General features: G+C 43.7%; 3 protein-coding genes and 1 non-coding gene across 4 annotated transcripts in view; all 4 read right to left on the reverse strand.

The window, feature by feature from the left end:
• The window catches only part of LUC7L2 (LUC7 like 2, pre-mRNA splicing factor), a 29,888-nt gene extending 23,571 nt beyond the window's left edge, over window positions 1-6,317 (reverse strand). The window contains exon 1 of the mRNA XM_069773550.1: window positions 5,933-6,317. Coding sequence (XP_069629651.1) covers window positions 5,933-5,993 — 61 coding nt within the window. The 5' untranslated portion in view covers window positions 5,994-6,317. The remainder of the gene's footprint in view (window positions 1-5,932) is intronic.
• A 2,671-nt stretch (window positions 6,318-8,988) lies between these two features.
• FMC1 (formation of mitochondrial complex V assembly factor 1 homolog) lies at window positions 8,989-9,568 on the reverse strand. The gene is made up of 2 exons (XM_069773552.1): window positions 9,383-9,568; window positions 8,989-9,240 (listed from the first exon to the last, which is right to left on the reverse strand). The coding sequence occupies exons 1-2, from the start codon at window positions 9,518-9,520 to the stop codon at window positions 9,046-9,048; spliced, it is 333 nt and encodes a 110-aa protein (XP_069629653.1). The 5' UTR covers window positions 9,521-9,568; the 3' UTR covers window positions 8,989-9,045.
• Window positions 9,569-10,168: 600 nt separating this feature from the next.
• Window positions 10,169-10,241, reverse strand: TRNAR-CCU (transfer RNA arginine (anticodon CCU)). The gene has a single exon. It is a non-coding gene; the product is annotated as a tRNA-Arg (tRNA).
• Window positions 10,242-10,716: 475 nt separating this feature from the next.
• Window positions 10,717-27,600, reverse strand: part of UBN2 (ubinuclein 2) — a 57,579-nt gene continuing 40,695 nt past the window's right edge. Inside the window, exons 14-17 of the mRNA XM_069773651.1 lie at window positions 26,061-27,599; window positions 22,132-22,378; window positions 21,269-21,358; window positions 10,717-20,093 (exon numbers count right to left, since the gene is read on the reverse strand). Coding sequence (XP_069629752.1) covers window positions 20,044-20,093; window positions 21,269-21,358; window positions 22,132-22,378; window positions 26,061-27,599 — 1,926 coding nt within the window. The 3' untranslated portion in view covers window positions 10,717-20,043. The remainder of the gene's footprint in view (window positions 20,094-21,268; window positions 21,359-22,131; window positions 22,379-26,060; window position 27,600) is intronic.

A 27,600-nucleotide genomic window follows, 5' to 3' on the forward strand; every position in this document is an offset into this window, starting at 1 on the left:
TGAAGAGCTACTAACTGGGTGGAATATCAGGTTAAATAATGCATATCAAATTTCATCAGCAAAGCAAGCCCTGTATAACAAGTATTCAACATCATTATTTAATTGAGGCTTATGCAGTCACAGAAGATCCTGTTCCTGCTACATGCTGAACGGGCAGCTTATTCTGATATTTTTGTCACCAACACTGGACGCATCTTTACCACAACATCTTTAGAACAATACACTTCTAAGCAGGATTGCTTCTGGTTTACACTATGACTGAATTAATACTTGTGAATGGAGAACATAATGAAACCATTTTTAGCTAATGCATTACAAGTAGAAAAATATAGGAATGATTTTCTATGAGGTATGAATATGCCCATTTGCTTCTTCATAAATGCCATTTCATATGGTGTCCCAAATCCAGAGTAGAAGAATTCCTCAAGTCCTTCACCATTCCCCTCATTTTTAAGGGCTAAAGTACCAGAACTTTATAACGAAGCCAACACACACACACAATTCACTGAAACATGATCGTTGTTCTTTAAGCCTTCTGATCACTCCTGATCGACAAATAAAGCATCTTTTCATGGAGTTTATGTGTTGCTACTACTTTCAGATTTCTGAGCTGGTATCAATTCAAAATTTTGGGTAGGCTTCACAGAGATTCACATATACAAGACACTTTTTTCTGCCTTTACTTTGCTGCTGACCCATATTTGAAAGAAGAGCTCTCAGAGGAGGCTCTTGATGCCCTAACCTGGCTCTCAGCCTGAGGCTACCCAAATGGCTAGCAGTCATTCCTAGGCTAGCATACCTTCCACCTCCAAGTGTAAAGCAAAGTGGAAAACAAAATCTATGTACCCTGAAAATACCAACCTCAACCCACCACCAATCCTTAAGTACACAGAGAACTCTTCAATAATCCCATATGGAAATGAAGAAATTAAAAAATGGGTTTCAAGTTCTAGATTATGCCTCTGTTACCATATAAAGTGTGTCACCAAACACAGGATGACTAAGCACAGGGGTGTCACTTCAACTCCTCCCAGACAAGGAGGACAGAAAAGTCACACATTAGTAACCACTACCCATGATAACTGAATTGCCTAGTGTAAAACAGAAAAACTGCTTAAGGCGTGAATAGATAAAAGATAAAGATGATCTAGAACAAGAAAAGTGCTTTGCTAGTAACAGCTAAAGAACTGAGCTAAGGACTCCAAACACAGTAGCTCAGGTCAAAAAGCTAGCAGGTGAACCCAAAGAGGTGCTGATTGACACTTCTTACATATGGGTTCTGTATATCTAAAGGCTCCAAAGATTTTTCTGCTAGTCACATAGCATAATATTTGTTAGGATGCTTGGGAGAACACTTTTATGACCACCTGTAAGGCTCAGAAGCATGTACAAATTTACTTGTCTCTTAAGAAGAATCTAATTAACTTTGCTAGTTTTTCATATTTCTAGACTATAACCTAATTTTTATGTAGTGACAATTATTAAAAAAAAAAACCACCCCCCCACCCCCATTGCTTTGCAACAGTTAAGTCTTAGCAGTTTCAAGACGTTGTGTTGTTCCAGAGACATTCAGATCTGCTCGGTGCCTGCACGACTATCAGAAATAATGATCCTACTCCACTCTCTGCTTCTAACCGATCCCTCACGCTGACTCTAGCACCAGTGCAAGGCAGAGGGGGTAACTGACCTGGCAGAAAAATGAACCAGTGGAGCAAGATAAGCTGATTTAAGATAAAATAGGATCTTTACAATCAGGCCTTTTAAAGAAAACTTGGCAATCTTTGCTCGTTTCAGCTATATACTGGGAAAAAAAAAAAGTCCTGGGACACTAATGTCAATTGTTAACATTTCACTCCATTTGTAAATGACTCGATTCATTTAAAACAGGTATAATCCTATTTGTAAGGATCACTCCTGTTTTCTAGAGAACAGGGATAGCAAAACCCGAGTTTACCTAAGCATACTATTAAAAAAATATTTAATCAACTTTACAGTTGAAAAATAACATTAAAAAAAAATAATCACACTTTTCCATCAGCTTGTTCCTAATACTTCCGAGTGACAAGTTCCCGCATCTCTGGTCATCAGCAGTAAATTCAACTTGAACTAACCTTTTAACTACTGACACATGTAATAAAAAGTCCTTTAGTTTAACTGCTAACAGTAAAAAAACCAGTATGAAGAAAACATTTGTATGTAAGTACATAAGATTAGCACCTGGTCCTCAGCACTCCTCATTCCTCAGTATTTGGGAAACCCACAATATGTATTCAGTAGTTTCTATTTAAGTATGTCAGGTTAGCAGTACTCGGAATGACATACTTCAGAGAAGATTTTTTTTCAACCTGCAGTCATGACTATATTAAATTAGTCCAGCTTTTTACTACATCAAAATATAAGCCACTTTTTTTTGGCATGGTCCACATCCAACCCAGTTTTCCACTTCTTGTCAGAGAAGCGTGCAAGAGAAGTTTAAGTTAGGTATACTTAAGGTATTTAAAAAAAACACTTTTAAAAAAAATAATGTGCTTTTCCAGGTGTGTAACAGAACCACAGCTGCCACTTACAGAATGATTTCATTGTACTGCCATTAACAATACAACTGCCTTTTAGATATCCCAGATGAATTCTAAGAACTGCAACTCACTGGAAACTCCTGAAGACCATCTGCCAAGTCCCTTCTGTTTCACTTCTTTGTCAGGTGTCTGTCACACGAGCAAAGGCAAGCACAGAGCAGCAGGGCGCTCGGCTGGGCAGCTGGCAAGAGGCTGCCTGAACATTGCATCCTGGCAGGTACCAGGCAGCAGTTCATCACACATTGAGCGATGCTGTGTGACTGCAAGTGCCTCTATCCCACTGCCAAAATTCAGACGAGGGAGGAAGCAGGTTGCCAAAGCAAGTCACAAAGCTCTTGGTTCTCCCTGCCTGCAAGCACAGGGCCCTCCAGGAAAGGATACAGCAAGGGGCAGGCCTGGAGCTGCATACCTTGTTCTACACAGTCACACATCGGACAACTCCATTTGAAATGAGAAGGGTCCTTACTAACACAGTGTATTTTTCAGAAATATTCTTACAGCTCAGTGGGTATTTTCTGAATCAGTTTGACCAATACAGAACTGTGCTGTCTAGGTGTTCTCCGACCTTAACAGTAAATCCATAAAAACATTTAATAACTGCATCCTCTGAGCTTCTCCATTCTGGCCCCAGGGACACCAGTTATAAATGAGTGTGCACGAAGTTCCACAAATTACAGCCTACAGCTAATCTCCTAAAACCACATTTGAGCATCTCATTGTGGGATTTTCAAAGCGATTTTCAGAGCATGTTCTTGTTCACTACAAATGATACTATAAGCTCCAAAACAGTAGCATAGACTACATATTCAGGCACCATCATTGGCTTCGAATTTACCTCTGAGTTTGTTCTATTCCCACTGAAGAGATCAAATGTTTGATCTGCCTTTTCTAATATAGGTAAAAATTTTAAATTTGCACATTCTAGGCTCCTCCAAAAAACCCGACCAACCAACCTAAAAAAAAAAAACCAAAAAAAACCCCCAAAAACCCACCCCACCCAACCCCCCTACAACCCACCCAAAACAAAACAAATCCCCCCAAACTGTGTAAAGTATAAAATTCTGTTAATCAGGGAATTAAAAAGCACTTTAATGATTCTGATAATTCACCCAAGAAAGATTTTTTTTTTAGAAACATTTTAAACTCTTTTGTGTTGCCAGGCAGAGCAAAATCAAAGGCAATGGGGACAAGTGGTAAAACAAGAGCTACAATCTACCAAGAAATTAAAAAATTGCCACATTCTAATGAAAAGCTGTGATCTGCATATTACTAGAAATAGAGTATGTCAAAGGTGATAGGAACATCAAGAACCAAATTACCGCAAACCCCACTACTCTCAAGGTCAGGAATATTTCAATGACCTTGAGCCTGGCCTTGAATTTAATAAGTACCAGCTCTTCAAAAAAGGCATGATTTTCAATCCTTCTGCACACTTTGGTTTAAATAATGCTCCACTGGATTTTTATTTTTTTTTTTAAAACCAGAATGGTGTTACACCAAGATCCTCAACTCCCCACTTCATCCAATAATGGAAGCCAATCTTGCAAACAGTTTTTTCTCCTTATCCTTCCCCATCCTGCCAATTTCATTTAAATACTTCCTCTCCAGACAGTTAGTTTCTAAGCAGTTCAGCCTATGCAGTTTGGGAATTACAGGGCTGGTGGAAGAGAGGAATACAATTATCAATAACTGCTTTCTCACAAAGCTAAAGGAAATCTAGTCTGAAATTGCTTTTCCTGGTTTAGGTCTTAGTCACTGAGCATTTTTAAGCAGCTGTCACAGGTAAACCACCCTCTTCTCCCAGCACCCAATAGAAAATACATTCATAAATTGAAACAGCCCCCCCCCCCCGCTTCTTTAAACATTCTCTGTAGTCTTAGGTAGCTCTGAGACAGTGATCTAAGTGCCAACACTGGCAAGACTTGAGTTTCATGAGCACAAAGTTACTTTGCCAAGCAGTTAAGACATGCGCAGCCACAACAGGAAGTATTCGAAAATCTTCTGGGCCAAGATGAAAACACCCTAAATCAGATCCTGCATGATGACTACTCACTAACCACCCTTGCTCTGGAAGACAATCTCGGCAGAACAGTAGTATTCCAATGAGATTATCACGCCCCTGTTTAAAACAGCTATAATCACTTAGCAGAAAGCATTCACGATATACTGGGTATGTGAAAACTAGTTACATCTATTTAAAACTCTACATTATCCTAAAAAAACCTATATTGCTAAATGTAATCACATTACCCCAGTATCAACAGATGGCCGGCACACACAAGGTACACCCCAGTTCATACATCCTACTCGGTGCACGGGAAAACAGATAACCATTAACCCAGCATGAGGCTTCAACAAACATGTAACACACCTGCAAGAGCGAGTACAATGTGCAGAACATTGAAATAGTCTCTTAACTGCTGTCTACCTTCAGGCGTAGTATTCTCTTTTTTATAAATAAAATACTACGCAGCATTATCAGGAACTGCTCTTTTCTAGCAGCCCCCAAACTATCTGGATGTATGGGTGACTGCCAGTTCAAACTTTCACATTGACTGCGATGCACCCTGACAAAAATTCTGAGAAGCTTTACACGGCGATAATCTTCAGTTCGCTATGTGACCCCAGAGTGATATGAAAGCTGCCTGTACATCTAGCATCTCCCTCTCGGGATTACTGCCTCTAGATGTTAAGCTTTCAGTTAGATGTTTGGGGCTTGCTCGTTTTTAAAACAATTCGCCCGCCTGGGTTAACTGCACTCCATCTTTCAGAAAGCAGCAGACATACCCACCTGCTGACTGAAATGATGATTTGGGTCAGGCTTTAGACAAAACTACAATAACGCAAAAAAAGCCCCTGCTCTACGAAAGCGGCTGCTGGTTTGGGGGCACTTTGGGCTTCGCTCCCCCCCACGACCCGAACCTAGCAAACCGCTGTCTCCCGCACAGCAGAGCCGCGCGGAAAGCTGCAGGGGCGCGCCTCTACCGGCGCGGTTCGGCCGCGAGCAGCGAGCACGGCGGGGAGCGTGCCTCCGCCAGCAGCCGAAACGGCCGCACGGACTCCCGCTGCCCGCGGAACGGCTGGCGCCGGCAACGCCACGGGTGGGGGGGTGGGGTGGCGCACGGCTCCCCAGAGCCCCGGGGGCGGCAGCGCCGAAGGCCCCCGCCCCGCCGCCGACCTCCGACCTCGGCAGGCCCGGCCCAGCCCCGCGGAGGGGGGGGGGGGGCAGGGAGCGGGCCCCAGGCCTGCCAATCAACGGCGAAGGGCCGGGCGGCGTGCCCGGTACCGCCGCGACCTCGGGGTCTTCGGCGGCTCCGCCTCCCCACCTCCCCCCTCCTCGGGCGGGGGGCACTTACCGTCCCGGGACGTGCCCATGAGCTGGTCCAGCATGGCGCGCATCTGGGCCTGCGCCGACATCTTGAGCGCGCGAGGGGCCGGCCCGGCCGAGTCACGCCGACAGCGGCCTACAAGGCCCGAGGCCCGGCGCGGCGCTCAGCCCTCCCCCTCGCGTCACTGGCGGGCCCGGGCCGACCCGCTCTCCCGACGCCGCGGGGGGGAGGGGAGTGGAGAAGCGGGCGCTGCCTCTGTCTGGCGCTGCCGGTGGAAGGCGGAGGTGGAAGGCGGAGCAGGAAGGCGGAGCGGGAAGCCGGCCTCGGTGGTGGTGGTGGTGGTGGTGCCGCCGCCGCCTCGCCTCTCCCCTCCCCCCTCCGCTCCTCCCGCTTCCTCTCACGCCCGCCACGCGTGCGCGCGCCAGCGGTAACGGAAACCCGCGCGCATGCGCCCTGGGGCCCCCTCGTCCGCTCCGTGACGCAAGCGCGGACGGACCTTGGCGCCCGCTGATTGGCCGCAGCGCGCGTTTTTCGGCCGGTGACGCACCGCGCAGCGAGGACCCTGATTGGGTCGCCGGGCTGGGCCCCCTGGGGCGCGCTGATTGTCCGGATGGCCCCGCGTAGCCGCTGTGACGTCCCGCTCTCCGGGTCGGCAGCGGCCGCGCTCGCCGCGAGCGGCAGCCGGCGGGGGCGGGGCCGGGGCCGCTGGGCTCCGCTGCCGGCGGGGGAAGGCGGGCAGCGCCACGTGCGGCGCGTCCGTCCCTCTCTGAGGGGAGAGCCCAGCGGAGCGGCCCCGCGACGGTTGGTTCTAACGTGCCAGAGCACGTGGCTGAGCGGGAGCCCACGGGGAGCGGGAGGGCAGCCCGGGCTGTGCGGCGGGAGCGAGTTCCTAAAGGCGCGGGCGGGCCTCGGCATCGGGGCGGGGGGGAACGGGCCCGGCGCGGCCGAGCCCCAGCTGAGGGAATAGGCTTCAACACTGTTTCCGTCGTTTGGCGGCCGCCCGGCGCCGTTTCGATGGCGCCAGCTGTCCAGCGCGGTTAAGAGTTGCATCGGTGAGAAGAGCTGCCGTAACACCCGCTTTGTAGAGAACCGCCCTTAAAGCCGAAGTTACGTGTTGCAGCTAGCTCGGCTCACGGAGCACCAAGATCCAGTCTGGGAAGAAAATACATTCACCGTTTCGATCAATCTTAACGCCTGCGTTTTGTGACTATCCCCTCCTTCGCCGCCGTGTTGCCATCTAGTGCCCAGGGGCCGTCGATGACTGTAACGAGGATCAGTTCTAGCTGTCCACAGCCGGGGGGTCACGTTCAGCTTTTAAGGTTAACGTAATACGGGAGAGAAAAGGCAACGTGAAAAGCCGTTAAAAAAACTCTACAACTTTGCGATTATCTGGATTTCACAAGGGAAGATGCTAGGCTCAAACAGGAGTCCTCTGGAACAGGTGTAGGAAAAGATTCCCCTACCCAGTGCTTCTCAGCCATTCAGAACACATCCTGGCTGTGTTTTCTTTAACATAGACATTTCCATTTGTAAGTCATTACGTTACTTTGGATTGAAAGGGACATAACTGGAAGCGATACAGATACAGGCTGAAATTTTCCCTATGGAGACATTTTAGCTGATATTCGTACCCACGCAGTACAACCTTTAGCTCCTGGTAGTCTTTTTAAAAAGAGCAGAGATTGCTGTTTCCATCTATTTCTGGCCAAATTTCAGCTTTTCTTCCAGAACTGGCTTCAGTGAGCCATTTATTTTTCTTCTGGGGTAATATACCACAGACTTCAGATGGAGCGAACCTTTACTCCACCTGGAAAGTACACTGCATTGTGCAGCGGCTGCGTTAAATAACTCAGAACAACGAATGTGTCGCAGCCATTCTCGGGGTATGGTGACTTCCCATAACTTTCATCTACTGAGCTGCAAATAGGTTGGTACTTTTGCACCTGTGATATCAACGCTTTTCAAAAAAACCACCACTGTTTAACTAGTGAGACACTGCAGGAATTACAAACTAGATTTTTGGTGTACAGAACCTTAAAAATTGTAGTTCACATTTCCTTACCTTACCTAAATAGCCCAAATCTCTCCAGCTTTAAGGATCTATTTTGCCTATCCACTATACTTTGGGGATTAAACTATCCCCAAGCTTTAATTGCAGGGGAAGGAAAATATAAACATTTAGATGAAGAAAATCTATTTGGAGTTCTTTTCTGACAAAATACTTTGTTTTCCCTGGTAATAAAAAAACCCAAGGACTTTTGCTAGCCTTGCTTATAGGTCCTCCCCCACGTAAACAAGCCTCACATTTTTTAGATGTTATAAAGTCACCCTTATTATGGATTTCTTATGTATCTTGCATATAATTCAGCCCTCTTCTGAGAAGAGGGTAGCAACGATTCAAGCCAGTATTTCTTTTCTTATAAAAAGAAACTTGCTGTTCCAGATTGCAAGACAAGCAAGAAAACAGCAGCCTGGTATGTGTATCTAGTGTAACTGGCAGTCATCAGTTCACGGCCTAGTGAAGTTTTTCTGAGATTCGTGGTGTATAAGAGCAGCACAGGAAGCCTACAGTCACAGTCGACCGCTCAGAGACACTGAGAAATACTACTTAATTCATTAGTAATTCAAAGTAGTATTTGTCTCTGAATTGTTACCACGAGCTCACCACCAAGGAAAACCCAGAGTCTTCAAGATGAAGGAGGTTTGTGCTACTGCAGTGCTCGCCAGAATCCACTAATGTTCCAAAGAAAGCACCTTCACTTTTGGGAGAGCAAGAAATCCCCCCCAGGCAGAAGGTGGCTGGCAAAACCTACAGTAAGGGCAAATTCTCTTTCCTACAGATTGGGGGGGGTGGGAACCAACAACCCATGCAACTCCTTAGACAAAACAGTTTAGCGGTGAAGGCTGTCATGTTTTTCCACTACGAACAGCCTTTCTCTCGTTGTGTGGAGGCTGCCTGTCACACTGCAGGTTCAGATTGAAAGGGTGGGTCTGGTACACTTGATAAATCGAGAGGGGGATTCTCAGCTATGGCTCTTGCAACCTGCGACCGACAGAGACCGCAAGCTAGAAAACCCAGGCCGTTTCGGTACTTCTAGGATATTTATTCAGGAATAGATGGGTACCACAGGAGAGGCACCTCAGCCCTTCCCTCCCGGCTGCTGAGGCAACCTGAAGCCCACCAGACCGGCGACCTCCTCGGGCGAGCGCTCCCCCTTGCCGTGGTACTCCTGGTGCAGGGCCTCATGCTCCCGGACGCTGCGGAGCAGGCAGAGGTAGGTGGCAGCCTGGAAGTGCAGCTCCTGCTGGGCCCGGCACAGCTTCTCGCTGGTGACCTGCGGAGCGGAGGGAACAAGCCCGGGACGCTTCACCTTCCGCGCCGGGCTGCGCGGCCGCGGGCAGGGGCGCTCCCGCCTCGCCTCCCCGGCGGCGGCAGGAGGAGGCGGGCGGTGGGGGCTGCGGGAAGCCCGCCCGTACCCGGTGGGCGCGGAATGCCGCGACGACGTGCTGGTAGGCCGGCGTGTCGCGGTAGGGGCGGCCCGCCCGGCCGCCGGCGTAGCGGAGCTCGCGCAGGAGCCCGCGCAAGGTCCGCAGCGGTGAGCCCAGCGCCGCCATCTTACACCCCTCCCAGCCCCGCCGACCAATCGAGCGCGGCCGCCTCGCCGCGACGGCCAATAAGGAAGCGGCCGGCGCGCGCCGGCTTCAACCTCGGCCGGGGGGAACGCGGAGGAGACGCGGGCTATCGAGCGCCGAGGCGAACGATCGCATTCTCCTAACTATCACCGCCCCCCCCCCCCCGCCTCCTGCAGTCAGTGGAGGCCACGTGCCGAAGGTCCAGCGCCGAGGCGAGGCCGTCCCGAGGCCCGTGCGCGCGCCTCGCGCCCCCCTCCTTCCCCGGGTCGTTGGGTTGGTGGAGGAGCGGCCCGCGCGCGCGTGGGACCTGGGCAGCGGCCGAAGGTAGCGGGGCGGGATGGCGGGAGGCAGCCGAAGGGCCCGTATCCCCCCCCCACCGCCCCGAGCAGCCCACGCGTGCCTCTGAGGTCTCCGGTCTTAAAACGCTTTACAGCTCGTTAGAACCAACGGGGGACGCTCAGACATCAGAGGGAGCCCGGGGCTTGCGGTGTGGAAAGCCAGCGCAGTTTGACCGTTGTAGAGGTGGTGCGGGGTGGGGCCGACTCGACTCGGCCGGAGGAGAGAGAGGAGAAGAAGAAGGAGAGAAAGAAAGAAAGAAAGAAAAGGAGAGAGGGAGGGGGGAAAAAAGCCCACCCCAGATGGGACTCGAACCCACAATCCCTGGCTTAGGAGGCCAATGCCTTATCCATTAGGCCACTGGGGCTGCCGCGAGATCATTTTCTCTCTGTCGTTACTTCTCTCCTGTCCCCGCCCCTCTTTTACGGCGGGTGTTGAAGGGTGCTGACTGGGCAAGGCCGCCACGCGCGCGGCTCGCGAACCGGAAGACGCCTGCCGCGTAGCCGCTGGGAGCGCGGGGTGGGACTGTCGCTGGAGATGGCGGCAGTCCGGCCTGGAAGGGAGGCGGCAGCTTTCCCTCAGCTCGTACAGCAGGCCGGGACGCCGGACTTTGCCTTGGAATGACAAACTGAAAAGGGACGAGTTCCCTCGTGTACTAATCGTCCGAGTTTTAAAATGCTGCTCCTTGCTCGTAGTATCTCCCTTGCCTTTGTGGTTGCCCTGACTGAAGAAAGCCCCCCCCCCCCCCCAACAATGAAAAACCCAACAAAAAGGCCCAAGTGACAACAATTCAAGTGAAACCTTTTTACACCGTTATTTTTGTGAGAAATCACGGAGACAGATAGTATGTACATTCCTCTTTATTTAATACAGCACAGACACATGACAAAAAAAAGTACACTCATGAAAAAAAGCCTGTCGCAGTTAGGGACAGGGAACAGTTACACCAAGTTGAGTAAGGCTCCTACGGCAGAACAGGGCTCTGCTGGCACGGTTGGATCCCAGAGCAAAGTCTGCTGCCAAAAAACATCTTTGCACTCCATTCAGGAAAGCAGAAAATAAAAGGGCAAGTCCCTCTCGGAACAGGTGGAGGTGGCATCATCTGCAAGGTTTGCAGGATACAAACCCTGTAACTGTGTTTGGGGCAAAGCACTGGTGAAATGAGAAATGCTCTCTAGCTGTTCTTGCAGAGGGCCAATAGTCCTGACCTCTGAAAACATCCAACTTCTCAGGGATAGCAAACCTGAGTATCTGGAAGGAGTGAACACATAAAGTAGTCACACTGAACAGAGTTAAAATTGGTCTCCCTGCTAGGGCTCTGCTAGCCCCAACTGGGAAGGTGCGGGGGAACAAACCCCCTTCCCAACTAACAAAAGACTTAACAGCCATTAAACTGACCAGAACAATACACACATTTGGAACTGATGCGGGCTTTTGTGGCAGCAGCTTCTTCCTTTTCCTGCTTCAGTTCAGGATGGAAATTAAGCAGGCACCAGTTCCTCCGGCAAAGAGCCTTACACACTTTTAAAAAATTAAAATAGAAAAAAGGGAGACAGGTGTATTTACAAAAATCCATGGCTGGTACAGTACATCATTTTTAAGACACACTAAATGCTACAATCTTTCAGGTCCTGAGATTATTACAAAAAACCCCAACAACTCAAAACTTGCGTTCAGGTTCAGTTTTATAAGGAGAGAGGAATGAAATCACACATTTAAAACACAGTATCCCTTGAAGTTATTGGAACACACCTCCCTAAAAATCCAAATGAAAGTGGTGCTAACTACCCAAATGTAGCTGCATTTGGTTGTTCAGGCTTGCTGTCACAAGAGGGGAGCGTTTCACAGGGGAGTTTCTCTGGAGAGCTCATCAGGTAAGCATACAGCTGTTAGGATCCTCTCTCCATCACTAAGCCCTATGATCCGAAATACACGAGTATTAAAAGGTGGAAGATGACCTACAAATTCATGCTGGACTGAGTAAAGCATCACAGGAATCACCTACTCAAACAGGTTTGCCATCTCGTAGTAACTGTGCATTCCTTTGTTTGAAGCTGAGGAATGCAAAGAATTCTAGCTGTGATTTAACATTCATTTATAACAAAACACACGGCCAGCTGTTTGTTCTGAGCTACCTAGTGAAAGGCAGGAAAACACTCTGTCTATCTGTTTCTCAGCCTTTCATTGTCTTGGGGATCACAGCAAGTCGGGTAGAGTTAAGCTGGCTATATCCAAACTTGCTTTTATATATATATATATACACATATATATATATATATACACACACTAAAACTGACACTAAACAAAGGATACTGAGGCCAAACCTCTGTCGAGGGAATGATCCCCACTACCATTAGCCATGCAGGCAGGTAGTTGGATGCTCTGTTCTTGACTGAGCCTCTTTATCTGGCAGAACTAAAGGGAATTGCACCCACACCTGTTTTGTGTTTTTGTTTTTCTTTTTCCAGTGAAATATTCTGAACATAGTGCTTTTGTATCATCAGAGGTTATCATCACAGATGCCCCTTTATTATAAGCACCTGACTTTAAGCTAGAGAATGCCAACATTTTCAGGATTACTCATGAAATGCTTCTAACCCTCAGTAAAAGAAGACTACAAAGAGACAAATCACATAACAAGGGTACTAGTTTAACTGCTAAAATATAACACTGCTCAGTAGACTTTTGGGGGTAAAAAGCAGTAGTTAATTTTTTAAGTTTTTTAAACAGTAGTCCAAAAATAAAATTTCTCCATCTACTTCCAGTATGGATCTTGAGAACTATGCAAGAACATGGTACTAACTGCTACGTGATGGGATCACCGGCAATAAAACACACACTACAGTTCTCACCTCAGAGCTAAATTGTTATTTGTAGTTACATACAACAAGACTAAAAGATCACTGAGAAATACCTGGGGATCACGATTTAGCTTTTATTTAAAGATCCAGCTACTGTGTAGCCGATAACTCCCCTTGTTTAGAAGCAACTTCATTTAAGTGAGAAATTGATTTAATTCACTTCTGATACTGGAAGGAAACCTGGGATGTCTCATTAGTTTCTCCCCAAATCCAATCTGTACATTAAAAAACATTGCTGTGGCTTCTTAAACCAATTTTGAGAGCTGAATATTCTAAAAAACTCTCAGACTAAAACCTGTCACAAGAGGCGATTTTAGCTTCCCTCTCGAAGCAACTTCATGACACTTGACACTAGGTGTTGCACCAGTGAAAGGGTTTCTTTTGTAAAATACAAATTTCTTTCTTCACATTAGCAAAAAAGACTTCTGGAGTACAGACATTCAAAAAATATTCCATTTTCTTTGGGTAAAACTTCAACATGTGTTAAGAGGGGTAGCTGGGGGAAGGAATGCATGTAACACTGAAACACTTAAATACTTATCTGCATAGTTGATATTAGTGACTATTAATCAAACTAAGGCCTTATCTGGAAAAAGCTGAGAACACAAGAAAGTTTCTTCCCCCACTCCCCAGGTGAAATCTGCTAAGTCTCAAAGAAGCTCTGGCTGCCTCAGCAGCTACTTAAGTTTGGCCTACGATGGTATTTCCTGACTCGTTTTGGTTGATTCTCTCCTTCCCTTTTTCTCTTGGTACTAGACAGTAACAAACATAACTATCTGTTGATAAAATACATCTGCACACACTGCTGGGCAAAAACAAAAACAAAACCCAACAAACCCTTAGTATTGAGCACAACAGGAGTCAAACAGTGTATACTGCTTGCTTTGAATTACTTCACCATGAAGAAAAACTTAGTAGTTAATGGTTATTATTTAAGCAGGAGATGATGGCAAGGGAAGAGACTGAAATTCACTTCTAGATACAAAACATGTATTCTTTTTTCCAGAGGTGCTCTGTAGAATTATAGCTGTCAAAAATGGCTACAAAATACAGACCTATATCTGTGACTACTGATATTAGCACAGTTTTATTTATGAGAAGTGTGCAAAAACAGCTGTAGGGAATCTTTGTACTTCCCCAGTTTCAGGCCAGTTCCAGGCCATGCCGATTTCTCAGCGTAACTCATAGCAGCAGCAGGGCTTTCTATGGCCCCAAAAGGCTATTACAGCAGGAAGGGATCACCAGGTCGTAGAAAAAGGATGATGAAGCCACACCAGAAGTTTCCACAAAGCAAGCATTCCCCCACATAACGGTTATCTTTCCAGTGGCCCAGTGAGCATACTTCTAGCTGCTTATTTTGGCAGTGATTTCTTAAGCAGTAGACAGACACAGATTTTCAAAACAGCTACATTTGTTAAAAAAGACTGCAACAGTCAACCATCATCACCAGCTGTAGATTCCCCATCTCACAGATCAGCCTATGATAAAGAGCATGTGTGCCCAAAATGAATTAAACAGCAACATAAGAGCCAGGATAGCTCAGTTTACTGCCACAGGCAGATGTGGCAAACTCCACTGAAGTAACTTCACTGATGCACCTAAGGCAGATTAAGAAGCACCCTCACTATCGCTCCAATTGGCTGAGCTGCCAGCAATAGTCCTCTCTTTGACTGGCACCATTAGATCAGTAGAAGAAATCCATCTATGGCCTAGTTTACATAAACAGGTTCACTCAAACATGTGAAGACAAGCCAAGAACTGAGATAGCAGTTAGGCTATTCTCTGCCACAGGAATATACTGTATTTGGTATCTTATCTTCTGCTCTCTAGATCAACTCTCCACCTAGGAAGGACTCTTCATTCCATTCCCATTCTGGAAAGTAAAAATGTTTCCTTTTCATACTGCAACTCAAAATTAGCTCTTCCCCAGGGGAAGCACATCACAGAACTAGCACAGTCTAGCGATGCGTATGTATGTTACCTTAAGTTTAGCACTCGATCAACAAATTTATTGCTAATTTCAGGTATGCATGTTTATAATAATCATAAGTTAGTTAGATCCTCGGCACAGAATTGTTAAAAATCACGATGATCTATTGCAGATTGCTAATTTTGTCAGAGAACGAGGAAACAAGCACAGACACTATTATGAAGGTTCACTTGCAGCTAACAATATAATGAACAGCAAGTTCATGGGTTAAGAGAACAAACCGTTAATGAAATCTCAATAAACTGAGAAAAAGTACAACTAGAAAAGTACTTCATGGTGAATGCTTTAGGCAGCATGTGAAGCATAGCCAGATTTAACATCAATTAGCAGCTGCACTCCTGCAGTTTTTACCAAACTCCTTCTTACAAATGATGCATGGCAGAAGTGACAGCTTTGGTGAATGTGAGAATCCTTGCAATAACTGGTGTCAACCAGATGTGACTAACCACACACACGATTCCTTGCAATTCATCTCAACTCAAACTTGTTGCAAGCTGTTTATTTTAACCTTCTTTCCCCCCACCTCCTTGGGGTTGTCAGCCACACGTCTTTGCCTCAGACTCAGTAATTGTGTGAAGTGGTCCAGTATTCGATAAGGTTGCCAGACAGGGCCCATAATGTTTTACTTGTGACCTAATTAAGATCCAAATTCAAAACCTTTAGAGAAAAATGCAAAAAGTTTCATTCCTGTTAGCCACTTCCTTTCTCTCATGCACATTTACGCACACTCACACACACACTCTTTTATTGTACTGCCATCTTTGCACGAGTGTTCACCTTTTAAGTGTTTAACAGAGCCAGCAGAATGTAGGAGGATGAACAGGTTTCTCAGGAATATTGCTGTATGTGTGTGTGTGTGCACGTGTGTGAGTGTGAGAAAGAAAGAACACACAAGCACACAGAACCAACACCATGGTACAGCAGCTATGAAGTTACACACGTTACACACTTTTTTTTTTCTTTACAAAAGGGAAAAAATAGTATAACAGCATAAAGCCATCTTGGCAAGCTTAAGATTTTCCTCCAAAATGCCTTCCAGCACTTCAGGATCTCTGAGAACAGTTTAAAGAGGGTAGGGAAATAAAATAAAATAAAAAAGGCACTTAAACAAAGGACAAAGGCCTGAATCAAGTCAGTCATGGAGGGTAACAGCCATTTCACCAGAGCTAGGACCAATCAAAATCTACCAACCTTTTTTAATTTCTATAAAATTAAAATTGCATAAAGTGTTAATTAATCAATCATTTATCTACTGCTTTCACCTTCTGGTTCATTTTATGGAAAAAAGAAAACAAAACAACCAAACCCAAACAAAAAGCAAGTGTCCCTTTAATGATTTCCCCCTCCCCGCCCACCCCAATTGAACAAAAGATGAAAGTTAGGCATGGAAAGAAGCCTTCCACAGCTTAGCTTGGCTTGGCTGCAGGTTTTCCCTGCAATTCCATCTTCAAAAAAATCCAAAACAAGAGCAGAAGAGGGACCACTGTGCCTTCACCAATTCACTCAAAAAAACCCAAAACAAAAACCAACCAAAAAAAAAGCCCCCAAACCAACCCAAACACCCCAACACTTCTAATCCATCTGTGGGCAAAAACTACTCAAAAGAAAACAAAAAAACCTGTAAACTAGATTAAGATTTGCTAATAAATACAGCCAAAAGTTCATTTTATGAATGTAGCAGCAAATGTGATAAAAGTTAGTTGGAGTCCAAGATGACTCCCAGAGGGTTAATGGTTCACACAACTGATGGCAGCTTGGGAGAGTTGCAGGTTTTCTCTGTTTTCATGTCCTCAAGGGTCTTGCACCAAGTGGAGAAGGAGTGTGGAGGAAGGGTCAGGTGATGGGACTGTGGGAAGGAAGCAGGCTCTTGGCACCTGTCCCACCCCCAAATCTGTGCATCAGACAACTTTGATCGGATTCAAACAAGAAGCAGAACCCAGGTAATTAAAAGTTACTTCTGATTAGCAGAAAACAGATGTGAAACCCACAGCATCCACACTTGTGACTTAGTTGATCGGTATTAGTCACGTATCTCAAATCAACAGAGAAGGCTGGACAAAGTGATTTAGGCCATTTGCATCTTGGAGTGGGAGAACATTGCAGTTATAGTTCAAGGTATCAGGAAACCTTGCAGCCTGTTTTTCATCTAGCCTGCTGCCTTTCTTTGCAAGTGTCTCCAAAGGATTTAAAATAGCTAACACGACTTTTGGGACTTTGGATCATGTAGCAGAAAATATTACCCAGACGGTTTTAACATCTAAAACCTGTGTTTGAAATTATTGCTTGCATTTGTTTGGGGCTTTCAGCGAGCTTGACATGTTAGCTCACATACAGTCCCCAAACCAAGTTCAGCCCTGCTGCCTGGAAAAGACAGCTCTACTTGGCTTTCTTATTGCTTGTGAATACTGAGGGTTATTTAGTATGTACAACTACAGTTTATTTATTAACAAAGGCCCTTAAAAAGTAGTAAAAACTTGGGGGGAAAATGTCTTTAGAAGAGCTGCTGTGCAGAAAATAGTAAAACATTTACCTAATTTTGCATTTGGACGTTGCAGAAATCTTTTGCTTCCCCATCCTGTTTACGCTACCTGCAAAGGTCTCTGCGAGCCACGCTATTATTTCCTTTGATTTAGCCTTGCTAGGTTTCATGAGGGAGAATAGGGAACAGGGAACGCAGACCCTTGCATCGCTATGTTGCTGATTCCAAAGAAGCTCAGGAGCATAATGACCAAAACCAGTTACCCTTTGGGGGGCTGTTTGAACTGGGTTCACAAACAACGTATGGCCATCTTTATTCTCATCATCCTACTACCTATTTCCACAGTAACTATTAGTTTACTTGTTTCCCAAGACTGAGAAGCTCGGTAGGCCACACAGACAGGACTACTCCTACCCCCTTTAAAATTTAGAGGATATTCCTCAACTGAAGATGAGGCATACTTCCAAGAAGAGAGGAATGTTGAAAGAAAATTTGTGCTGTAGTTATAAAGGGCTCCAAGCCTCCCAATCTAAAATTTCATTTAGTATGAAGACAAAAAGATGGCAATTTGAATGAGATGCCTTGATGAGAAAAACATAGAAGAGGTAGAACTCTCTTAGGACAGGGTCTTTTAAATATATTGCTGCCTGATGGCTCACTGCTGCAACTCCCTTAGCTACATGCATTGTTAAGAAGTACCAGGTTTGACACAGTTCAGAGTTAGCATCCTGCCAGACCTGTTAGGCCTCAAAAAACAAAGAGTTGTCTTCCTTCAACCCTTCCTGGAGAAAAGAGGAAAAAAATTCAGATAAAGCTTGCATTCTAAATAGTTTATGGTATTTTGACAGAATTTGCACAGTATTAAGAATGCCAGAGTCTACGCAGCTTTATGTTTCAACTATAAATAACCTTGATGATGGAGATGCAAGCTTATCTAATCAACACACCACATACAAAACAGTAGCACTAGCTAAAAAGCTTTTAATTGGCAGGTGCTGTGGAGTGGAATTAACGAACTAATGCATCTTCTTTTAATTCAATCTGTCTTTCACAGAAGTGTTGTGCAAAAACATTTATTGCTGAGCTCAACCCAACATTTTTATACTAAATACACAATATATATTATTTTAAATTCACGTATATATATTTATATAAAATTAAAATGAGCTCTAAATAGAAAAGAAATTGTTGGCTGGTCTAAGAAAAATAAATCACATGTAAAAGAAACCTGAAAGCTATAAGTTAATCTAGCAAAAAAACATTGAAGATTCATTATCCATGGGTAAAAGTCTCTCTGGAAGGTGTGAGATAACCAGTAGTCCCTGGTTCAAATCTCAAATCAAACTACTGGAAAGACTAGCTACTAGGAGTTTCAGCATCTCTGATCAAAGGAATGTTTTGGGGTTGAAGGAGAAGAGCATCACACTATTTTATTTGCTCCTTTCTCCTATGACTTATTTCAGTTTCTGCCACTCTCACCTTTTATCCGACAGCGCAAGGGACTCAACAGCAAAGTTCTGTCCTCGTGTTGAAAGTGCAACATGTGCTGGATACTTCTAACCTTACAAATGAACCAGTTGATGTACTGCTACCCAAAAAAACAAAAAAAAGCCAGCTTTGCAGTCTTGTGCTACCATGCAAGGAAGAGTTCAGGTCAGGAACTCCCCAGGCCAGCAGGGGCTGGAAATGCTGGAGACAACCCATTCAGCCCCCAGAAGAGAAGGCACCTCTGGTCACTTTTGAACGACTCCTCTTTGGCTAATGCCTGAAGTAGTATTAACCTGGATCTGGAATAGGTCACAATCAGCTTTAACTAGCAAATCAGTATAACGCATGGCTTTTGGGAAGAGTTAGATGAAAGATGAGGAAGATGTAGAATGAGTAAAGAACTGGTTGTGTTTTATGAAACACATGAATAGAACGTTCCTTAATTTCAGTAGCAGATAAGCACAAGGCAAAGAAAAAGTTCAACAAATGGAAGGACTGAAAAAAAAATCAGTGTGCCTTTAAAAAAAAAAAGGGAAAGAAATGCTAGTCTGACCAATAAAATGTGGGTTTCCTTTTCATGTAAATGGAAAAATTTCCATCTCCTTCCTCCCTTAAATAAGAATCTTTATATTAAAAAAAAATATAATAAATCAAACAAGGAGCAAGGGATTTCCCAGTAGTCTGTGTCTCACATCTCAATGTACCAGGAGATCTGTTTTTGAAGACAACTGTCTAATGAGACTGCATACATCTGTAGGCTCCCTAAAGCCAAACAGCCTTGTAAAGCTGGAAAAATGCCCGTATCAGAAACTGCACTTGTGTAAGGGTTTAATTATAATGCAAAGTATCCCAGCACCACTTCTATTCTACATAACCTTTGGTCCACAACCATTTAGTACGCTCAGGACCTACACATAATCTTATACTGGGCACTTCAAGCACTAATGAAGTGGATGATTCCACCTTACACAACGGATGGAGAAACCTATTCTAGCTTCTCTCACGCTTTCAACTCTTCATTGGACATCACCCAGAAAAAAAAAGTTTGTGCTGCTGTGGGTTTGACGATCAATTTCTTTTAAAAGCCAATCAGAGCAGATAAAAAAAAGCTTGTTTCTTTAGGCAAGATCAAACTATGACCAGTCTGCATGACCAGGAGGACCAGTCCTCCTTTTCCTTCTCTCTTTGATCAAGTATTGTTTCTTTTTCTTCTTCCTCTCACCACAGTGCTTGGGATCAGAATATGTAAACATCGACAGAAACAGCAGCCCTGTGACAATAAGCACTTTCCCAACTGGGCAGATTCTGTCAGCCAACCAGAACTGCTTCAGCTCCCTTGCTTGTCCAGAAGTCACTGGTTTTTCCGCTGTAACTTAGTGTCCCCTTTACTTTGGCCTCCATCTGTAGTTTAGAGACAGGAAAAGAAAGGGAAGAATAAAAGCATGAATGAACTTTTATTTTTATATCTTACAGCAAGAGACAGGAATTTGGCACGTTAAGCTTTAGCATCACCAAAAAGTAGGTTGTGCTTATAGAGTGGAAGTCTTTGCATCTTCTCTGTAGGTCATTTATTAGAAATAGCACTGTTGAAACCCGAGATATCCAGCTTCATACCAGAAGATACCATCTTTCTAAAGAGTAAGTAGCAACTTGGGCTACTGAAAAAAACCCTAAAAATCAAGTCTTTCTTTAGAAGCCTTTATATTTTAATACAGCATTTTTAGTATTCAGCCCATGGCACTGTGACAAAAAATTAAGGTTGTACCAAAACTAGCCAATTGGTTTATTTCCACAGCCTCTTAGAGCAACACTGCCCAGCTTTTTGGTGCTGAGGACTCCGAGAACAGGATGAAGACCCCCCACCAAGCCACTACCACCCTTCCTATTCCTTCTCCTGGCAAAAAAACCCCCAACACCCAAACAACCCAAGAGGTGGCAAAGAAAGGAGTACACTCTAACTGCAGTTTCTAAAGCTTTATAATAGTGTTTTAGCTCTAAGCCTTACAAACAGAAAAAAGAAATGTTCTATTTCAAGCATCTCTTCTCAATCAAAATATGCAACTAAAATTCCAAGGGAAGGCAGATCTTCCATTAGGAAACCATCACACTTTTCACACATGTACACACTCTTATGAGAAACATGAAGAAGCTTCTAGCTGGAAGGTCAGTTTCTCCTCCAAGGGAGAAATTAAAATTGAGTAGAAAAAACAAATCTCGCCAACGCAGACTTTATGCAGCCGGTAAACAATCATGTTAGCAGCCAGTAAGTAGTATTCCTTTTTTCCTAGTAGATGGATTTGTACACTTTGATTTCTAAAACTGCTACAATAAAGTATTACTGAAACTTTTGAACTTTTTTTGTTCCTGACATGGAGGACAAGTAGAAAAAAATTGTTCAAGTTCCAAAAATATGGCTACAATACAACATGTATTGTCCGCTGCTACCAAAGCTTGTCCCTGTGTTGTGTCTTCTCTAAACCAGTTTCGGTTCTGATGTATACATTTTATTTCAGTCTAGAGCAGAAATCTGACTTTTAAATTAAAAAAAAGTAATAAGAAAAATACCGTGTCTTTACCTGTGTAAGCTTGCTGCAAGTGAGCAGGCAGAGGTGAGTGAGACAGCGTTGCTGCATGCTGAGCACCTGGCTGTAAACCCTTCAGTAAGTCTGAGAAAAAAAAGGAGAGCAACAAAGATGAAAAATAAATCTTAAGGACAGAGGCAGCCTTTGTGAAATAGGAAGTTTTTATTTTTATAGTGTAGCTATAGTAGCATGCTAGTTTGCACAGATTTCTGAAGATGTATCTCCACAATAAAAGATAAAATACCTGATACCATTCTGATGGCTGGAATAAGTCAACAGAAACAGACCTATTCAGATACAGTTATTCAAAAGTCAGAGCAAGGACCATGCCTCGCTATTGGAATGCAACTCTTTATATAACTTCCTTCAGCAGAAAGGCCAAAATTGATACAGGTTAAAAACCTAAAGAATTTCTTTTTAAGCAATCAGAAAAAAAATAAATGCCATCTTGGTTGATACTTCCTCATAAGAGAGCTGTCTGATATCAGATTACTGAGCTAAGGGTATTTTAAGGAATCAGCATATTAAGTTTCTTATTTGTCTTGTGACATTTGGAGACTTTTAAGCTATATGCCTTTCTAAAGATAAGGGATTAAAAGTTAACTCAAAAAAGTATGTTCAAAACTAAGTACATACTGTAAATGTAACAATGAAGTTAAGCTTATCAAAGGCAATTCATAACATTTAAATAATTACATAAACAAAGTTTTACTAGCAAAGAAATCACATTTACTCTCCTGTAGGGATTTTCATGAACCAAATTTGAGTCTGTCAGAACTTTATTGCTTCCCTTCTTAGTTTCCATTTTCAGGATGCATCTTTCCTTACAGCACAGTGTGATAACCAGCTCCACTCACTCTGAGTTAGGCTGTGGTGGAAAGCCGCTGAGGTAGATCCCGAGGTGGTTGTCACTCCAGCTGTGTCTGTCCCAAAGCCAAGCAGCTCCAAGGGAAACTGGAAGGGCACGGTCACAGGAACAAGGCCACCCAGCATCCCAAAAGGAGTTAATGGTGCAGACGTCACATTCTGACTGGTTACAGACAGGGGTGATGCCATGAGAGTCAGAGGTGAGGCGTTAGCCAGTAATGATGCTCCTGCTGTTGACTGTACAAAGAAAAGGACTACTTCAAGATTTTAAAGCTTTGAGTTGTATTCTTTAAGGAGATAAGAATAGACTATTTTATGTTAAGTGTGGCCCTATTAAGAAGTGCATTAAACTATTAACAAATATCCACTTATCCACCTAGGAGGTCTTCCCACTGTTCGTCTGCTAAGCAAGTACAATTATCTCAGATTCAGACATGACAGTATGGCTCATCTCTCATGTCTTTCTCATCAGCCTTGTGCACTGGGTCTACAGTCAGAATCTAATGCAATATCTTCTATTAGATTAGTAATATGGAATTATCAGATGTAGATCTGAAGTTCTTTAGAAGCACAGTATTACTCTCCCCTCTCCAAATCGCATTAATTCCTCTAACATTAGAGCAGCTCATTCTTGTTTAACAATCTTTCCTTCACTATGCATATAGTAATTTTATATGCTAATGTTCAATTCTCTAATGATCTACTACAAAACAGTTAGTATAGAGAGCATTTTGAATCAGACTCAAGCTTAGATATTTTAGATATTTGAGTTAAAAAGACTCAGACTGAAGAGGACTTCAAACCTGTGCATTTACACAAGTAAGCCTTAACTAAAACCAAAACTTAGAAACATTTTAATGATCACATGAGCTTAAAATGAAGTCTCCTTGTGTTCTCCAATATCAACTTACAGTAACAGCAAAGTGATGAAAACTCCTAGCAGGGATAAAGTTTCTATTACCAGTTTTGGTCTTAAGGTGTTCAGATGAAAGCAGCTAAAGAAAGGTTAGTTGCTGCTTACAATAAACCAGAATATTTTAAAACAGTAACCCTGTAAGTGTAAACAATTACAGATATGATATTCTTAGCAAGTGTTTGTATCGGTCGTCTTAGGAGCAACTGCTTCTAAAGATATACTCTACCCCACAGGTGGAAAAAAAAAAAAGATTAAAAACTTCAACATATGTGATTATTCTCTTTCGCCTTTAAAAGTACTAATTTCACAATAAGCCTATGTCCAAAAAATTACAACCATTCATTGTCTATGTAATCTTTACTGTGCAACAAAATAAAAGCCATACAATAATCTTTCAACTGTGGATTTGTAAAATGCCTGAAAACAGAAGGAAGTTTGTAACGTGCTCTGCCAAGACCTTGCTTACTTTCTCAAAAAGAAAAGTTCAGTGATGGAAAGAGCTACCGAGAACGCCTTAAAAGAGTTGCAGTTCAGATGTTTCTATTTATCTCACCTATGATAGCACTTCATAAAAAGGGTTTATCCTGCTCTTCTAAATCTGAGTCACGAAGATCCTTAGAAGTCTAAGCCAGATTCTGCTCAAGAGTACTAATGGTAGGTAGAGCTTTTTAAGGAAATCACAAATGAGAATTGCTGAATTCTAGATTACTTTGGCTTTGTGTTCTTAAGATGTAACTTAATAGAGTATTCCAGAATAAAATTTCTGTGGAGCTACAGCAGGTGTAAGCCTATATTCTGGTAAATAACCGTGTCAATCAAAAGGGGAAAGGAGGGAAACATTTCTTGGAAGCTCTTCCTAGTTAGGAACATCTTTATTATCACATGAAATCATCTAGTCTGATCTTCAGTGTAAGCAGACCAGGATATTCTAAGGAGTAACTCAGGTACCATTCTCATCTTCTGACCGATTAATAGCATCTCAGATAGGAATTAAATCCCTAAACCTTTAATGGAAAGGAGATTCACTTTCAGTCCTATGCAAAGTTTTAAGAGGGGTAGCTAACTCCTTAATACATTGTACCTAACAAATAGTCTGGAATTGACAGCCATTATATCTTTAAGGCTAAAGCCCTTTGTTATCACAAGTCTCTTCCCCTTCAGTGTACTTTGACTGGGAGGTAATTTGATTCTAATCTTCTCTTGAACGTACTCCACTGACAAAGCCTCAGTCTGCACAGTAGCAACAGGCTTATTCCATGGTTTATTTTCCTTGCACCATTCTTCTGAACCATTTCTAGGTTATCCAAGTAACTTCAGAAGTGTCAGAAAAACCCACGTGTAAAGTCACAATAATTATTTTCGTGATACCATATGCTGCTCAGCACCTCTAGCTGATTTCAGTCCTCCTATATACCAACACACCTTATTTTGCTGTATTACAGTATGCACTCATGTTATTTGATTATCTACCACACCCCCTCCAGTCCTCTTCAACATTACTGCCTGCCAAAATGCATTTTGTTCCCCAGGTGATCTGTTTCTAAAAAAAACATTACTTGCCTTTAACTACAGGAAGGTTTGCCAGAATTCATCTCATCATCCAAACACAATACTACTTACTTCCCTCATCTGTCACCTTTAAGCACTACCACACCCATTTCACATTTTCTTCTATATCACAGCCATTGTATCCACCGGATTCTGTTGATTGCACCAGGAAGAATCAACTCTGCTCCCAGTCCATTCACTGTAGCCCCTTTTTTATCTCCTCCAGCCACCTTCCAGAATACCCAAACTGCACTGTATCTGGCTCAGCTCTTCTCTAGGCCCTCAGTGGTACCTCAGTAGCCCTTACACAGCATATGGGTTGTGGTTTCTTTAATTCAAAGTACCCCAAATAATGAGAAGGCTGTCTCAGAGCCTACATTTCTTGTTTACCATAACAGACAAGGTACAGTAGCATGAAAGACCACAGAAGTGTCTTGTAAAAATCATCTTCCTCCTGTTATTCAGCTGCATTAAGAAAAATTTGATAGCAAGCTAAACAATTATAAACCATTACTAAAAGCTGAGTATACATCACTACCATGCAATAGCTATGTACATTGTTCAGAAAAACACAAAGCTGTTCCATTTCCTGTACACCAAGACTCTAATTTACAGCAATACAGCTTTTCTTAACTTTAAGTAGTGAAGACTTCAGGATAGAGAGAGCAATAAAGACAGGGGAAAGCCTCAAATTAAAACCTCGGTAATTAAATCATTCCCAGTACAACTTGGGAAAGCAGGTTGTCTTCTGGGTAAGTCATAGGTTTGCACAACTTTTAGAACACCAGTATTTTCAAAATATTTGTTTTGTACGACTTGTTTTATCTCCAGTGATTAAGTTCTGCATAAGTGTGGTCTCTCAATTTCTAGAATATTTGTATATTAATGAGGTGTCTCATTCAGTTTGACTAGATCCTACAAAATAAAATACATATTTAATCATAAATACTACAGAAAAGCCCTCGCAAGTGCTAATTTTAAATACAAGTCTTGCATTATACTCAAACCACAAGCAACTGAACTCTGGTTTTGCAAGTTAATCGTGAAACTTGGCAATAAATGTACCAAGACACCTTTTCATATGACCACCATCATTACAAGTAGGTAAATATGCAAGAATACACAAATTCAATAACGAAGAAAATACCACATCCCCTGAAAATATGGCCACACAAAGCTTACCTTTTCTAGTGCTCTTAAAAAAAGAAAACAAAAGTGAATTCTGTTCCACAGTATAGACCAACCAACATTTTACAGTGAGGATTCGTTCCACACTGATCCTTGCATTTCACATCAGCTGGAAATACCTATTCACTAGTGCAAAATAGTTTCATCGGTATTAGCATTTATGCTTAGTAAAGTATAAACATTAAATTTATGACACATTTTCAAATCAAGATATTGCAAGAAAGAGTGAAATATTAAAGTTTAAGGGTAAACTCGTTAGATGCATACCTGCACGCTGGCTGTTACAACTGGAGACCCTGAGGCAGAAGATGGTCTGTGTGGAGTTGACAATTGTTTAGTAGCACCCTGTGTTCCACTTCCTGCTCCCCCAGACAGACTAGTCCTACTAGCTCCACTTGAGTTAAGGTTACTGCATCTGCTGGCAGGTACATTCATTCCAACTCCACCCAAATTACTTTTACCAACAGTTCCAGAAGGAGAAGAGTTGGGCAATTTTGAAGAAGCCTGAGGGTTCTTTGCAGGCTGAAGGCCTGAGGTGCGATTAGAGGGCAGCAAATTCATTGTGGGAGACTGCCTGCTGATATTTACACCACTGGTCTGTTTATGAAGGGGGTTGTTGCTGGAGTGACTACTCTGGGAAACTAGTGCACTTGAACTGGAAGAACTGGGTGTTGTTGCAGGCCTGGGGGATGAGGTGGACTTGGATGAAAATTTAGGTGATGCATTGGGCTTGGGTGTCACAGAGGGCTTAGATGCAGTGGGCTTGGGAGAGGCAGCAGGTTTGGGAGAGGCAGCCATGGAAAAGGGAGGCTTGAAACCCTGGGAGGAAACTTGTGACACCATAGCCTTGGCTAAATAGTTACTAGAGGTAGAGGTGCTGGATGTTGTCCGAGAAACCAGTGGGTGAGACACTTGAGAGCTGCTTCCAGATGAGGGATTAGACAAAGGCAGGCGATATACTACAGACTTATCTTGAGCCTTGATGACTGGTGATGAGCAAGACAGTTTGGGATTACTACTCAATTTCACCACTGGATTGGTCTGTGATTTACTAATAGTTGCTTGTAAAGGAGATACATATTTCTGCTGTACAGCTGAATGCTGGTGCACCTTTGTCACTTGTGATGTTGAGGAAGAACCACCTTGAGCCTCAGAAGATGATACCAAGATATTAGCATCCTTGGTTCTTTGAGAGGAGGTGGAAATAGCTGCTTGGGTCTTAGAGGAAGAAACATGAGTCTGTGAAGAGGAGGAAGCAGCTTGGATCTGGCTTGACCTCTGTAGTCCTTGCTGAAGTAGTTTGGCTGGCAAAGGCTCTAAGGAAACCTTAGGATTTTGAATTGAAGATCCAGCAATAAGGCCTGAAGAGATACCAGTGTGAACTAGGTCCTGGGGTTTCTTTGGTACTGGCCCTGTGTGACCAGCAATAAGACTTGATGAATGGGGTGTTTGAGTGGGCTCTACTTTCTTTGAAGTTGCCAGGGGCAACTTACTCATAATGCTTGCTAGTTTCTCTTCCCTCAGCCCAGGGCGAGGTCTGGATGTTGGTGTGTCTATGGTGGACCCAAGAGGTGATCCCTTGGCACCATTATTGATAACTGCCAGAGCATCAGAAATAGAGTCCAGTGAGGGTGGATGGAAAGAGAGGTCTTCATCCAGTGAGTCATCCAAGCAGATAGTCTCTGGAGCTGGTGTACAGCTAGAGCTGGCTGGGGTGCAGACAGGTGTGCTGGAACTCAGTAGAGTAGCACAACTGGAATTGACTGAAGACATACAGGTTTTCTGTTCTTTCTTTGGACTGGAGTCC

This window comes from Haliaeetus albicilla, chromosome 28 (genome assembly GCF_947461875.1).
Source record: "Haliaeetus albicilla chromosome 28, bHalAlb1.1, whole genome shotgun sequence".
Lineage (NCBI taxonomy): Eukaryota > Metazoa > Chordata > Aves > Accipitriformes > Accipitridae > Haliaeetus > Haliaeetus albicilla.